Below are 14,677 nucleotides of genomic sequence, written 5' to 3' on the forward strand. Positions count from 1 at the left end.
TGGTTATTGGTTATGCATCACTTCCACATGAAGTCAGTGAAAAAATATAAAAAAAGAAAAATTGCATGAGGCAATATAATGATGCAGAGAGCAGTGCCATGCAGTTTTGGTGTGAAAGCTAGAGGTGTGCGTTTTGCATCTTGGGAGTGGGTGGATTTTACTCTGGGAAGTTGTGGCTCAGTGGCTGAGGCTTTGCGCTATTGATCAGAAGGCTGTTTCCTTAACCCTCAACTGCTCTGATGTATCCTGTCTTATTTGTATGTCGCTTTGTCAGCGTCAGCCAAATGAGCAAAATATAAACTCCGCCATCAGATTTTAAACTTGCAGGACAAAGCAGAAATTATACATTTCTACCATCATTCAGTAAAACTCAAGTAAAAGTCTTATACTACAATGGACACATATCAGGTAGCTCAGGTTTGCAGATTAAACCCGTTTTACACCAGAAGTGATGCACGAATGGCACGACTCATCTGCTCTGCTTTTCATTTTACACCAGGCTCTCATGTGAAGCATTTATTTCTGTTTTTTTAATTCCTGGTTTAGTAAATATAATGAGAAAATATCTGTATTAAACATCAGATTATTATAACATGCAATGCTGCTGGAGGTTCATAAATCCAGTGAGATTTTCACTCCTGAATCAACCAACACCTGTTTCATATTTCTGTTCATGATTTCTCTATATTACATCTGTCCAAAAATCACTATCACGAGCACTGCTACTGACAGAAACAATGTTTAACTTCAGTGGGAAAATGATACTTTATTGCACCATATTAATGCACCTTATTATTATTAAGCATTTTAATTTTTTCTCTTCATTTTTAGTAGTTAACTGAATAAAGAGTTCATTAACGCTTACAGATGTTCAGCTATTAAAATTAGCCAGAAGGACCTCACTACTACTTCTATTCAAACCCTACATCCCTTCTACTTCTATTCAAACCCTACATCCCTACTACTTCTATTCAATCCCTATCTCCCTACTACTTCTATTCAAACCCTACATCCCTTCTACTTCTTTTCAAACCCTGCATCTCTACTACTTCTATTCAATCCCTACATCCCTACTACTTCTATTCAATCCCTACATCCCTACTACTTCTATTCAAACCCTACATCCCTACTACTTCTATTCAAACCCTACATCCCTACTACTTCTATTCAATCCCTACATCCCTTCTACTTCTTTTCAAACCCTGCATCTCTACTACTTCTATTCAATCCCTACATCCCTACTACTTCTATTCAATCCCTATCTCCCTACTACTTCTATTCAAACCCTACATCCCTTCTACTTCTTTTCAAACCCTGCATCTCTACTACTTCTATTCAATCCCTACATCCCTACTACTTCTATTCAATCCCTACATCCCTACTACTTCTATTCAAACCCTACATCCCTACTACTTCTATTCAATCCCTACATCCCTACTACTTCTATTCAATCCCTGCATCCCTACTACTTCTATTCAATCCCTACATCCCTACTACTTCTATTCAATCCCTGCATCCCTACTACTTCTATTCAATCCCTGCATCCCTACTACTTCTATTCAATCCCTACATCCCTACTACTTCTATTCAATCCCTACATCCCTACTACTTCTATTCAATCCCTGCATCCCTACTACTTCTATTCAATCCCTACATCCCTACTACTTCTATTCAATCCCTACATCCCTTCTACTTCTATTCAATCCCTACATCCCTACTACTTCTATTCAATCCCTACATCCCTACTACTTCTATTCAATCCCTGCATCCCTACTACTTCTATTCAATCCCTGCATCCCTACTACTTCTATTCAATCCCTACATCCCTACTACTTCTTTTCAAACCCTGCATCCCTACTACTTCTATTCAATCCCTACATCCCTACTACTTCTATTCAATCCCTACATCCCTTCTACTTCTTTTCAAACCCTGCATCTCTACTATTTCTATTCAAACCCTACATCCCTTCTACTTCTTTTCAAACCCTGCATCTCTACTACTTCTATTCAATCCCTACATCCCTACTACTTCTATTCGATCCTTACCTCCCTACTACTTCTATTCATTTCCTACATCCCTACTACTTCTATTCAATCCTTACATCCCTACTACTTCTATTCGATCCCTGCATCCCTACTACTTCAGAAACATCTGTTTCTATCATTAGAGTAAACTAACATTTGGAAAGGAAAGCAGGAACCTAATTTCTGCTCATCATTTACAGAAAACATAATAGATTTTAGTTTGAAAAGGCTGTTTTCATCAACCTTGTTTAGTTTTAGTACTGGACAGTTGCAGTGGCAGTTGCCTTTTATTAGATTATTGCATCATGAATGGTAAGGTAAATCAAAATCCATATTCCAGTTATACATTTCTGCCATGTTCTCCTTCTTTAGCCTTATTTTATGTATCTGATTTGATAACATGTCCTCTGGGAATTCTAGTCAACAGCAGCCAGGTCTTGGCGTAAGGAAAGGAAAGAGTTCTCTTTGCATAACAATGCGAAAAACATATCAAATAACTGGACAAAACTGAATGTCCAGATGTTGTTATTATTATTATTATTATTATTATTATTATTATTATTATTATTATTATCATTATTATTATTATGTTCTTTGGACTTTAAGCAGAGCAACTAGGGATTTGAAAAAAGGGTAGAGGAAAAAAACGTAGAGTTGTAGGAAATAATTGTGCACATATGTTTTTGTGTTTGTGTGTCAGAGAGAAAGATGCTTGCAGTGCTCTGAGGAGCTGAAAATAATGCACTCGGTTGCCTTGCTTGCTTTCTGAGTCTCAGAGCTGTTGCACTATTATGCTGTAGCTTGTGCCTCTTTCATTCATAATGGATGTTGTAATGGATGGTTTTGGTGTTTGGAGCAGCCTATTGGGACTTAATGCACTACCCAAAGAAGCGAGAGGAAAATCTTGATTAGGCTGAAGTAACAAGGTACTAGTATAGCAAAAAAAAAAAAAAAAAAAAAAAAACAGTCCAAGTTTGCAGTAATATTTCCATATGAAAATTTACACAATCTGCTGATTGTGAGAATTTTATGTGGAAAGCTGGCAGTGAATAAAAATATACTTAAAAAAAACTATAGTTCTCTTTTTTCCTTAATCCAATTACACAAATCGCTTGCTATTTGTCAGAGCAGAGGTGCAGTGAATCAAAAACTAGGAAGGTAGGCATGTGTGGAAAAAGTATGCTTGTGCATCTATATGCGCCTATCCTTTTTTGTTTCACATTCATCAATTTTTAATGTAATTTTGCTTTGAGGTTGAGGGCGTTTGCATTTTCTGCAGTAGGGGATGTGGGGGTGATCCTTCTCACTGTGTACCAGTATGCTGATATTAATTTATTTCAGCCTCAGTGATTTGATTTATGTTAGCAGAGTGTTTTGACTGGCATCCAGTCCATTTTTGAAGCCTTTTATATGTCAATTTATTCTCCTGCAAACCTCCTAGGTGCATTTCTTCTGTACTTTTCACAGGGAGGCTTTTGAAAAGTGCGGTCATGAAGCTGGAACAGTATGAGACTACGGTACCACTGCTGCTGGATGGAAAAAAGCAACACTCAATCAGCTGGCTTGACTCTAGGGTAAGACCAATATAAGACCAGCTAGTGCCAGTAATTATATGGTATGACATATCAATAATGCAAAACTAAAGCCATCTGAAACCGTAGAACAGCACAATTGTTATAGTGGCTATGTATGTGTGTGTGATTATTGCTTTTAATTTCTGAACAAATAGAATGAATGATTCTCATACGGAACATGTATGTTTTTCATTAATAAAGGCATCAGTACACACATTGCTGATACTGGTCAGAAAGTTACCATCTGATGTAACACAAGCTGCGTTTACATGGACACTAATAATCCGATCATAATGGGACTAGAAGAACAATCAGATTTAAAAAGTCACATGTAAACACGTCAATGGGAATGAATTGGCCAAAACCGATTAAAATTTCTTTCGGATCTTAAGGGGTAGTTTAAACCTTTTCGAATCCGATGGAGAGGACATGTAAACACTTCATCGGGTTGAAAATGAAACCAGATACTTCTGCGCATGTGCAGTGACGTACAAATCACGTAACGACGTATGACGCACGGCTGACTGACAGCTGCTTTATCGGCCCTCTCAACATGCCCTTACAGAACATGTAAACGAATTTCTTGACCGTACTCTTATGGATGATCGCCAAATTGATTGGAGATCACACGGTATTCTGCACAGCTGCTGTGTTTATACAGTACAATTGCCACTTGCATTGTCAGCGGTATTGGGGCTCTGACCGTCGCCTCACCAGGTGCCATGTTCCCCTCCACCATTGAGCATAGTGTCATAAATGACTGTCATGTCATCCTAAAATTCTCTTTCCACTCCTCGTCTGTGAAGTGGTGCAAAACGACGTTGTCCCACCAGTCCTTGCTTCGGACCCTCATCCACAGACTCCTTGTTCTGGGCTCGGGAAGGGGCGTTTTAATTGCTTGATAAATACACGCAGTACTGCACAAAGCTGAAATAGGCAAATGTTAAGTCTGCTTTTTAAAACGAAAAAAAGAAGCAATGGCAAGAGAGCGGCTGCTAGTATCTGCATGTTGGAACGGCGGGAAACGTATATTCGTGCACTGTGCGCATGTCAGAAGATCAAATCCGATTCTGTCATGTAAGCGCGCATATCAATCCGATTAATTTATTCAGCGTTCTTGTAAACACTGCGATCGGATTAATCAATCTGATTTATTTCATTCCGATTGAAACAAAAAGTGTCCATGTAAACGTGACTACTGTTGTCATCACTTCTGTTTTATACAGCCCTGTACTTATTCTCTTGTACAGTATAGTTCTCGCTCTACAATAAATCTGTATATGTCATTTTCCTGCACATATTATCAGTGTGTGGAGTGTGTGGCACAGAACTCCTAACGCCAGTTCCAAGCACATTTCTGAAATGATTTTTAGTCACATGTACCATGCCACAGATTCAATGCTACACTTCAATTTTAATCAATGTTTCAACTCACACAAACTCAGTGAGGCACATAATTTGCACATAGCAGCACAACTTCAGTTCTGCAGTCACTGTGTTTTTTTTTTTTCATTTCCATGTGTAAGTAAAGCGTACACTACACTGACATCCATAAAGAAAAAATAACATACTGTCTATTATGCAATGGCACTGTCTATATCTGTATAGCTTTAGTGCTCCAAATATCCATGTCTGTATCTGTATTTGGATTTCAACCCAAAGTGGGTGTGGCCTAAATCAGAAGGTTTGTTTGTTTGTTTGTGTGTTTGTTTGTTTGTTTGTTTGTTTTCACCACTATGCCCCTGGAAACACTGGAAGAAATACCCTCAGAAGTAGAAATGTCAACATGGGGTATAGATTTTGGCTCTGATAGTTCCTCAACCTCAGCTACATCACTCAAGTTCATAACTGGTCTCATCTCAATGCGTGATCTAAGATGTGCATGGGACTGTTTTTTACACCTCGCTCCTGCAGTTAATTTTACCTGCTCACAATATTTTCTAATGGATTTAGTTGGTTGTATTTCCCGATATATAAACTAGTAGTCTTATTTAAATCACAACACTGACCAGGCAGTTACTAAGGATGAACAAATGAACATTGTATGTTCACGTTAATCAACATGGTTATTGTTTGTCCCTCAAGTGTTATACTATCTGTCTGGTTGCTAACACATGCATGAAAATACAAAACCTCCACAAGACTTTTTTTGAATCCTGCAGGATCCCAGTCGCAATGTACTTCTTTAGTCTCAACCAGAAGCGTTCTTTTAAAATGAGTAGTACGCCTCCTATTTGGATCTGTATTTACATCTATTTATAGCACAGTATCTGTTTGTGTTCCGTTACCTTTTTACTATCTTTACACTGTGAACCTTATTTAAAATAATCTGTAACAGTGAGTGAGTGAGTCTATTTTAAGAAGGCTGTGTTATTGACCCTGTTGCATGCATGGTAATTATTTTTTGGGCTGCTGTGCCGAGACATTGTGGAGAGAAGGAGGTCATTTATGCTATGTAATGCAGATGTGACAATGTGTCACCTTTCTAGTTTCGAATTCAAACGTGTCCCATAATAAGCTGATATGAAACAGGAAGCAGGAATTCTTACATACAGATCATAATGCTTTTAAAGCCGTACATATAGACTTTACACTTTCATTTGCTTACCTTAAAAATGATGATTCAAAGAGAAGCAATTATAAATCAATATAAATAGACACTTAATTGATTATACTTGAGAAATAATGGTAGGACCATGGACCATGAGGCATAGCCAGGACGGTGGCTTTTAAATTTAGTTAGAGTGGTGGAAATCACAACACACCATTACCATAGTTTTTGTATTTATTATTGCTTTATCAATTCCCTTATAGTTATCAATTCCCTTGCATAGATTAAAGTCTTAACTCAAAAACTGGATAAGTCTATAAATAATGTCACATTGGACCTAATGTGTTTTGTCAGTTGAATGTTCAGGAATTGAAAGCTCTGTGGCTTGAATAAATAGACAAAATATCATACACGGGAACACATTTTAAATACTTTTAAATAATGTTCATGAAATAAATCTGTACTGAGGGGGTCCATGGAATTTATTTTACAGTTAAACAGGTCCCTGGCTGTTTAAACCCCTGCTGTATTTTCTATTATCTGCTTCTCATAACTCACTACAAAGAAAAGTGGAGTTGGTTGTGAAAGGGAAAGAGATAAATCTCTATTAATTACTGTAATTTGCTGGAACTGTTCCTTATTATAGGGTCCATTTGTGTTCTTTTAACATTTAGCCTTGTATTAACTCAGGAAAAGCTCTATTGTGTGGAGTACAGTGTAAAAATTGTAAACACTTCCTTACCAGTCACGTTGTAAGATTTCAGAAGTTAATATTAGTCCTCGGCAACAGCATAATTCCCTTATGTTATTTGTCTCTTCAAAGAGTTATTACATTGCTTCAGAAATTCAATTACTTAACACATTCAGATATTAATGAGCTAATAATATTATCCTGCAATAACCAGAGCAAACATTAGTAATAGCAATAAACTAAGCATATGTTACTTGTGCAAAAAAAGGAGGTAATATAATAATTACAGTAATATTCCCTTGATGCTGATATTTAGCTGGATTTTAAAGGTCGGCTACCCAAAATCTTTATAAGTCTACACCAACCCACACACAGCTAGGCCGAATCCCAAATGGTTTCCTATTCACTATATATGGGAACTACATAGGATGTAATGAGCCGAAGTACATTATTTGGCAAATTTGAGATTTGTACAATAAGAAATTGCCTTAGAAATAAACTGCTTTAAATGTTTTTTTATTTACTTAGAAAACTGAAAAATTTTAATAATGTTAAAATAAAATGTCATAAATGACACCCATTTTCGTACATCCAGGGGTCACTTGATGTAGACAAAGGCAAAAAGTTTGAAGCAGCATTTGACAGACTTATATTGGGCTACTAAAAGTGAAATGTGGGATCTTAAAGTACATCAATACTAAAGCGTTTAGCATTGACATGCCCTTGTGGAAAATGTCAGTTGAAACACTTCCTTTGGCTCCATAGGGCTTCATACTAATATCTGCCATCTTCAGATTTATTCATGTTGAGGAACTTTTAAAGTAGATTTGGATTTAAAGTATAGAGGACTTGTGGAGAAAAGGAATATGAGGTCATGTATTTTTGTTTGTCTCTTCTCAGAGTCCTCCAGCTTTACTGCAGATATTGATAGAGGCAGAAGGCCAGCAGTTGATCCTCTCACTGAAGAAGAATGAGTAAGTGCAATCCAACAGCATATACCCTTACAATATATGAAATATGAGAGAAAGCTTACATACAGAAGCAGCGAATATAACACATAAGCCGAGATGTTCCGCCACAGAACATTTACAGCTCAGACATTTCTGATAGTTTCATTTGTTCTGAGCTACTAGTCTAAACCGTGTGAAATGAGTGATGTATGCAGCTGTAGACTCCGTGTGTGTGTGTGTGTGTGTGTGTGTCTGGGTATGCGTGTGTATGTCTCTCAACACTTAGAAGCAATAAATTGCAGCGTGCTGCCACTTTTCACAAGCAGCGACACAATTAAACAATCACTCAGAGACACAAAAAACATCTGTGAAAAGACACTTAGCTATTAATCAAGAACAAATAACCTTAATACAGCTATCTGTGACATAATTTAAAAACAAACAAAAGAATTTTTAGCTTTAGTTAATGTATATCTCTTTCAGAAAGGAAACCAAAACATCCAAGGACACTAACTGACAAGTGAAGCATTTTTGGCTCCACAAATAAACCATTCTTTGTCTTGAGCTCAGGGAGTTCATCCCTGTGGTCTTTATCCAGGGCCTGCTGGTATAAATGAGCTAGCAAGGCTAAGTCTGTTTGACTTTGAAGGAAAATAAAAATAAAGCTCAATTTTTGCATCCACATCGTCTTATTTGCTGTTAACAAATGGCTTAACATAGATTATATTTGACTTTCATGGAAGCTTGAACAGAAGCACCAACAATGGCTGTAAGTAAACATACACAGAATGGCAGATGATTTCTTTCTAGCCCACACTGTAGATTCAGGCAGTCTGTTAGTATGTTTCAAGGTATAACATCTGGTGAAGAGCCCTTTAGATTTCCCCTTAGATGTTCACTGAACTAATTTTTAAAAGCCTGTGTCGCTGTCCAAACCATAACAAGTCATCAGCAGTGATTGAGAAGACGCACGTGAAATACAATAGCAGTAATAAACACAAATGAATTGGTTTACTGTCCCAATCACTGATTTTTCAAAATGCACTTGGAGAAACTAGAAGTAAATGGACTAAGCTACTATAGTCCAGTAAATTACCCGAAAAAAGGCAACACGGACTTACTATTATTCACAACGTGGAGTTACTGATAAGTAGTAGAATTTTTAGCTCTCCCATTCAGTATCAGGTCCAGTGTGTGCACTTTTTTTTTGTTTGTTTGTTGTTTGGTTTTTTTTTGCTCATATATATCACTCAGTGTAAGACTGATGTTTTTCATCCTGTCATTTTAATCCTAATCATTCAGATGATCGAAACGGAGATAGCAACAGACACAAAATGGGGTTATCGCTTCATACACTAAAATTCCAGACCCAAAACAAACCATTCAGTCGGAAAAAACTACATAATAATTAGAATTTTGAAATGGAAGATTTCAGAATACGGTTACTTTATAATGTTTTTGGAAGCTTTTTTGTATAATACTTGCTTTAAAAAATCAATAGGCTGATAAAAATCTAAAAAATAATACATCATTGTAGGTTAATAATGTATGCACAGACATTCCCCAGTGTGTGTGTGTGTGTGTGTGTGTGCGTGTGTGTGTGTGTGTGGATACTCACAGTTTTGCATACTCTAAAATTATTTTTGTTGCTATAGTTAAATTGGACGTGACATGACATTTTGTGCAGATGTTGCAACTCTGCCTGTTGCCGTTAAACTCAATATTATTAATTATGACTAATTACTGAATAAAATGATTGATGCAGCGAATAAAGGGATGGTGACTCACTGTATCTGAATGATGGTGACTGTATCTGAACGAAGGGTGAGCGGATGGAAATCTTACAGAATGGCACGTTCCTCCAAGAGCTGCGCTTCTCACTCAGAGGAAAACTTGCTGCATGAAAATCATGTGTATGTTGTACTTTGATAAATAATTGACATTTATCTATTTTCACGATCATATACCAATTTGGGATTGAAATTATGCAACACAAGTAAATATAAATGAAATGCAAGACCTGGTGTGTTATATCACCTGCTCTAAAGAAAATAAATAAAAAATTGTTCAGCGCTCCAGTGAAAACTGGTTTTGCAGAAATGGATTTTGTTATATAATTTTATATTTAGAAGAACCACAGGGGGGGTCTAAGATGGTTGCCACAGTGAACTTGTAGCCTCTCGGACCTCCCCAGACCCACTCCTGAGGAACAATAACACTGAGGAACTGTGTGACTTAGGTGTTTCACATGTGCCTTTTCCTTATGAGTCTTTTTAATGGAATTTCTTACTAAAGTGCTAATGAATTCTCAAATCTGATTGGCCAGAAGGAGTTAAATTAAATTTCAATAACAGCAGCTCTGATGGTATAGCGGTCTCCAGGAAAATTTCAGGATTATATTATTGTGCTCATTCTAATATGCTCTTGTTTCTATAGTAACAACTTACACAGGGACTTGTATGGTGGAGGTGCCACATAATCGGATTACAAAAGTGTGTACATGTTGATATGGTGAAGTTTGTGTGAGGAGAAAGAGAGGAGTGTCAGAGTTTTGTAACAGTCAGAGGTAAAGCTATAACTAAGTTTTCAAACATGGGAAAGTTTCTCAGAAACATGAAACTGCGTTTTTGTCTTATCACCGTCAAAACAGAAAAAACAAGAGGCTGTTGAGGGAGTGAATGTTTGTAGCTGTTATAACCTACACTATATATGGCCAAAAGTTTCTGGACACCTGACCATCACACCCATATGAGGGCTTCAAGCTGTTGCCACAAAGTTGGAAGCACACAATTGTTTATAATGTCTTTGTATGCTGTAGCATGACAATTTCCCTTCACTGGTACTAAAGGGCCCAAACATGTTCCAGTAATAATGCCTCTATGCACAAAAGGAAGTCCATGAAGACATGGATTGCTAAGGTTGGAGTGGAAGAACTCGAGTGGCCCACACAGAGCCCTAACCTCAACCCCACTGAACACCTTTGGGATGAATTGGAACGCCGACTGAACCCCAGGCCTCCTCACTTAACATCAGAGCCTGACCTCACTAATGCTCTTGTGGCTGAATTGTGGCCTTCCCAGAAGAGCAGCAAATGGGGGACCAACTCTTGAATGCGATGTTCTACAAGCAAATATGGGTGTGATGGTCAGGTGTCCACATACATTTGGCCATATGATGTAAGTGATAACAGGTACTGTCTGGTTTCCTGGACATTCCACAACATTGAGTGTAAATATAAATGGATAAAACATATTCTGGTTTTCTTTATTAAAACATTATTGTAGCATTGGCAGTGGTATAAGTAGAACAAAACACTTCTGGTTGTCCTGTTATTGGAGAATAATAAACTTTGAGGTTGACCATTTTCTTATAACAGACTGGTATATGTTACTCAATTTAAAAAAGTTCCTTTTTTAAAAGTGTTCTTTCAATTGACAGATACTTCATACGGCAACACCACTAAATTAGTATATGACGTAAATGAGACTACACTTAAATACCTGTAGGCTTAAGTGGACATTAGGAATTATGTTCCTTTGACACACTGATAAGAATTGATGGCTGAACTCCTTGCAGTAATTGCTATGGTATAGACTATATTACCAACAGAAATAGAAGCTGAATAGATTGCATTTTAACTCATCTTTTAAATGCTTATGAAGTGCCTGGGACACATAATTGATGCTAGAATGACAGCTGTGACATTTCAGTTAGGGTCTTTCTCAAACTCTGTATCTGTTCTGTGAATAAATTCTACCTGTCAAACTTATCCTGTCATGCATCCTCTACTGATAAAGGAAGATGTACTGAGTTATTGTCAATACAACAGATGTCAGTGCTATTAAGGAAGAGACAGAGTTAGTGCCGTACAAATTCTTCCTCTCATTCAGCCAAACAGGAAGGAACACAACAGAGGGATACAGAAAACGTCAGTGCTGCAGTAACTCAAAACATCTCCACAGCAGCCGAGGCTGTGTGTTCGTGATTGGGAAGGTGTTCGTGTTTGTTCTTGCCAGAATAACATCATGATCTAATAGTACTAGATCTGTTACTCTGTTTAACCTTAAGACATGCACACACACACACACACACACACACACGCACGCACACACACACCCTTTCTACACCACACAATAAAATAGACAGGTACAGTGTGAAAGGAATGAAAGAAATGACTAGGTTGGATAAAGATAGAAAGGCTGATAAAGAAAAGACAAGCTAAAGATAGAAAGGCTGATAAAGAAAAGACAAGCTAAAGATAGAAAGGCTGATGACCATTTTGTCCTCTCCTCACTTTTAGATAGCAGCAGGTTCACTAGACATGTGCGCTGACAAACTGGCGAATCTCTCAAAGTGTCCAGGAAAAAAATAAAACTGATTTTTATTTTTTTTAAGTAAGTACAAAACCATTGCCAACAGTTCTGTGTTGGAGTTGCCTTCACTCTAACCAGCAGATCTGCTTGTTTCCTTAAATTGCACAGGACTGTTAGTAACAATAGTTCACAGTAAGGAAAAACTTCCTGAGATGGCACAAGGAAGAAACCTTGAAAGAAACCAGACGCAAAAGGAAACCCATCCTTTTCTGGGTGACACCAGATAGTGGGATTATAAATCAAACTGTGTCCAAGACGTTCTGTTAATACTCTTCTACAACTGTATCCACAAAGCCACCAGCATTGTAGATGACCATATGCACCCCTCACACAAACTCTTCACCCTCCTGCTGTCTGGCAAATGTTACCAAAGCATTCAGGATCTCACGGCCAGACTGTGTAACAGTTTCTTCCCCCAAGCCATCAGACTCCTTAATACTCAGAGACTAGACTGACACCAACCCACACACATACACACACACACACACACACACTCAACAACACCACGCCACTTTGCAATTTTTGCACATTTCTTTCTTAAATTGCTGCTAAAACAAAACACTGTACACAAAATACTGTATTGACCACCTGCACTCTTGCTGCTAACACTGCATTCATCATAATAATAGTATGTTATGTTTACATTTACAGCATTTAGTATTATATTGTTATATTATTTTGCACAACCTGATACATGTGGCACTCTGTCCACTTTATCCACACTAGAACTGTGTACTAGTCGGCGCTGCACTGTCCTTTACTATGCCTATTGTTCTGTTTTAGGAAATTTGTACTTGACTTGCTCTGTTTGCACGTTTGCAGACGTGCACTTTACGTAGTCCTGTGTAGGTCTGTGTAGTATTCGTTAGTTCTGTGTAGTCTCATGTAGTTGTTTTATGTAGCACCATAGTCCTGGAGGAACATTGTTTCATTTCACTGTGTACTGTACCAGCTATATATGCTTGAAATGACAATAAAAGCCACTTGACTTGACTTGATACTATAAAGTCAAACAGTCCTGAGTGCATTGAAAAGTTGTTCAGTTGAGAATATTGTGAATAGGAGTTCTGGCTTGAACATAGGACAGTCGTTATGATAACAGGAGCAGTTCTATCCAGGTGAATTTATCCACTGGAGAAAGAGTGAGATTTGGGTATTAACTGTTTAGAGGACCCAAAAACTCTTTGTTAGAACATTCATAGCAGCAGAAGGTGAGTCACAAGGGCAGAAAGTTCCAAGCAGGAGTAGAGCATCAGGATGAATCAGGCAGATCTGAAGGTAGAGGAGAGAGGAGTCACAGCAGGGGAAGTGTGTCAGGATCAGGTGCTGGCAACACATCAGGCGGCAGGAACACACATACAGCTCGACAGATACAGAACAGATTATTCGTTATGCTCTTAAGGGTGTACACGATGATGAGACTGCAAGCAGAGACTCTGACAGGGCTAAACATTCCAGTTCACAATAATAGTCTAATTGTTGTATTCAGTAAAGTTCTTTACATTGGTATAGTTTTATTTCCTTATGGGCTGGACAAATTCTTTGTATCTAGTTTTATGTGCTGTCAGATTTATATTGTGGCTTTTTTCTTGAAATTGTTATTATGGTTTTTGGTTATTGTGTTATTAGATGAAATTTAGGGAAAGGTCTGTTTAAAAATCTGCTTTACAAACATCAAGACTTTTAATTATAGCCATGTCAGTATGTATAAAGTATGCATAAAAGGACAACAAAGAAAAAAGGAAGCATGAAAGAAAGGGTTATTATGGGTTAATGATAAAGTCTGTAGTTTCACACTGAACATTTCCAAGTGTGCATGAACTTTCCCTCGTTTGAAAATTACTCTTGCACAGGGGCGTCAGGTAATTTGTTCATCCTGGAACGGAAATTAATAACAGATTCCAGCATTAATGTGTAATCAGGAGTTCTACAGAGTGCAAAACTTCAATAGGATGGTGAAATAGGAGAAAGTAATAGCGTGTTTCAATCAGTATGAGATGTCCTTGACAACGTTGTTAAAAATAACCTTTTACATGGCCAAAATTTTAAAAAACATTCCTTTGACTCCTTTTTTTAAAATCATAATCATGTCTGGCCCGAGACTAATTCTTTGGATTTTTTTTTTTACTTTTAAAGCATTGTATTTTATTTTATTTATTTATTTTTTATTTTTCTCTCAGTGCCTCTTCCCTGTACACCTCTCGCAATCTCCTTGTAAATCTCTTAGGCTGAGACTTCTGGCATATCTCACCTGCTATTTTTGGTGCCTGACATTACCATAGAGAGTATTGCCTCTAAAGCAATTCGCTCCTATCCACCAAGCCTAACATCAAATACGATGTCAACCTGAGCTCTGCTGCTTTTAACCTCTCAAATGGGTTACCTGTCAAGAGTGGGTGTCTACATAGGAACCAGTGATGCGGCTACACAAACATCAATGATTTCTATCTAATTGCACATGTCTGTCTATGATGAACACATTAAGTTCAGTAATTGGCTGGAAACTGGGCTGA

General features: G+C 37.6%; 1 protein-coding gene across 2 annotated transcripts in view; it reads left to right on the forward strand.

Moving 5' to 3' along the window:
• adam12b (ADAM metallopeptidase domain 12b) overlaps positions 1-14,677 on the forward strand; it is a 127,293-nt gene that overhangs the window by 22,234 nt on the left and 90,382 nt on the right. For both annotated transcript variants that reach the window (XM_026934167.3, XM_026934169.3), the window contains exons 2-3: positions 3,493-3,599; positions 7,742-7,815. In XM_026934167.3, the coding sequence (XP_026789968.3) occupies positions 3,493-3,599; positions 7,742-7,815 (181 nt within the window). The remainder of the gene's footprint in view (positions 1-3,492; positions 3,600-7,741; positions 7,816-14,677) is intronic.

The sequence above is a fragment of the Pangasianodon hypophthalmus genome, chromosome 10 (genome assembly GCF_027358585.1).
Source record: "Pangasianodon hypophthalmus isolate fPanHyp1 chromosome 10, fPanHyp1.pri, whole genome shotgun sequence".
Classification (NCBI taxonomy): Eukaryota; Metazoa; Chordata; class Actinopteri; order Siluriformes; family Pangasiidae; genus Pangasianodon; species Pangasianodon hypophthalmus.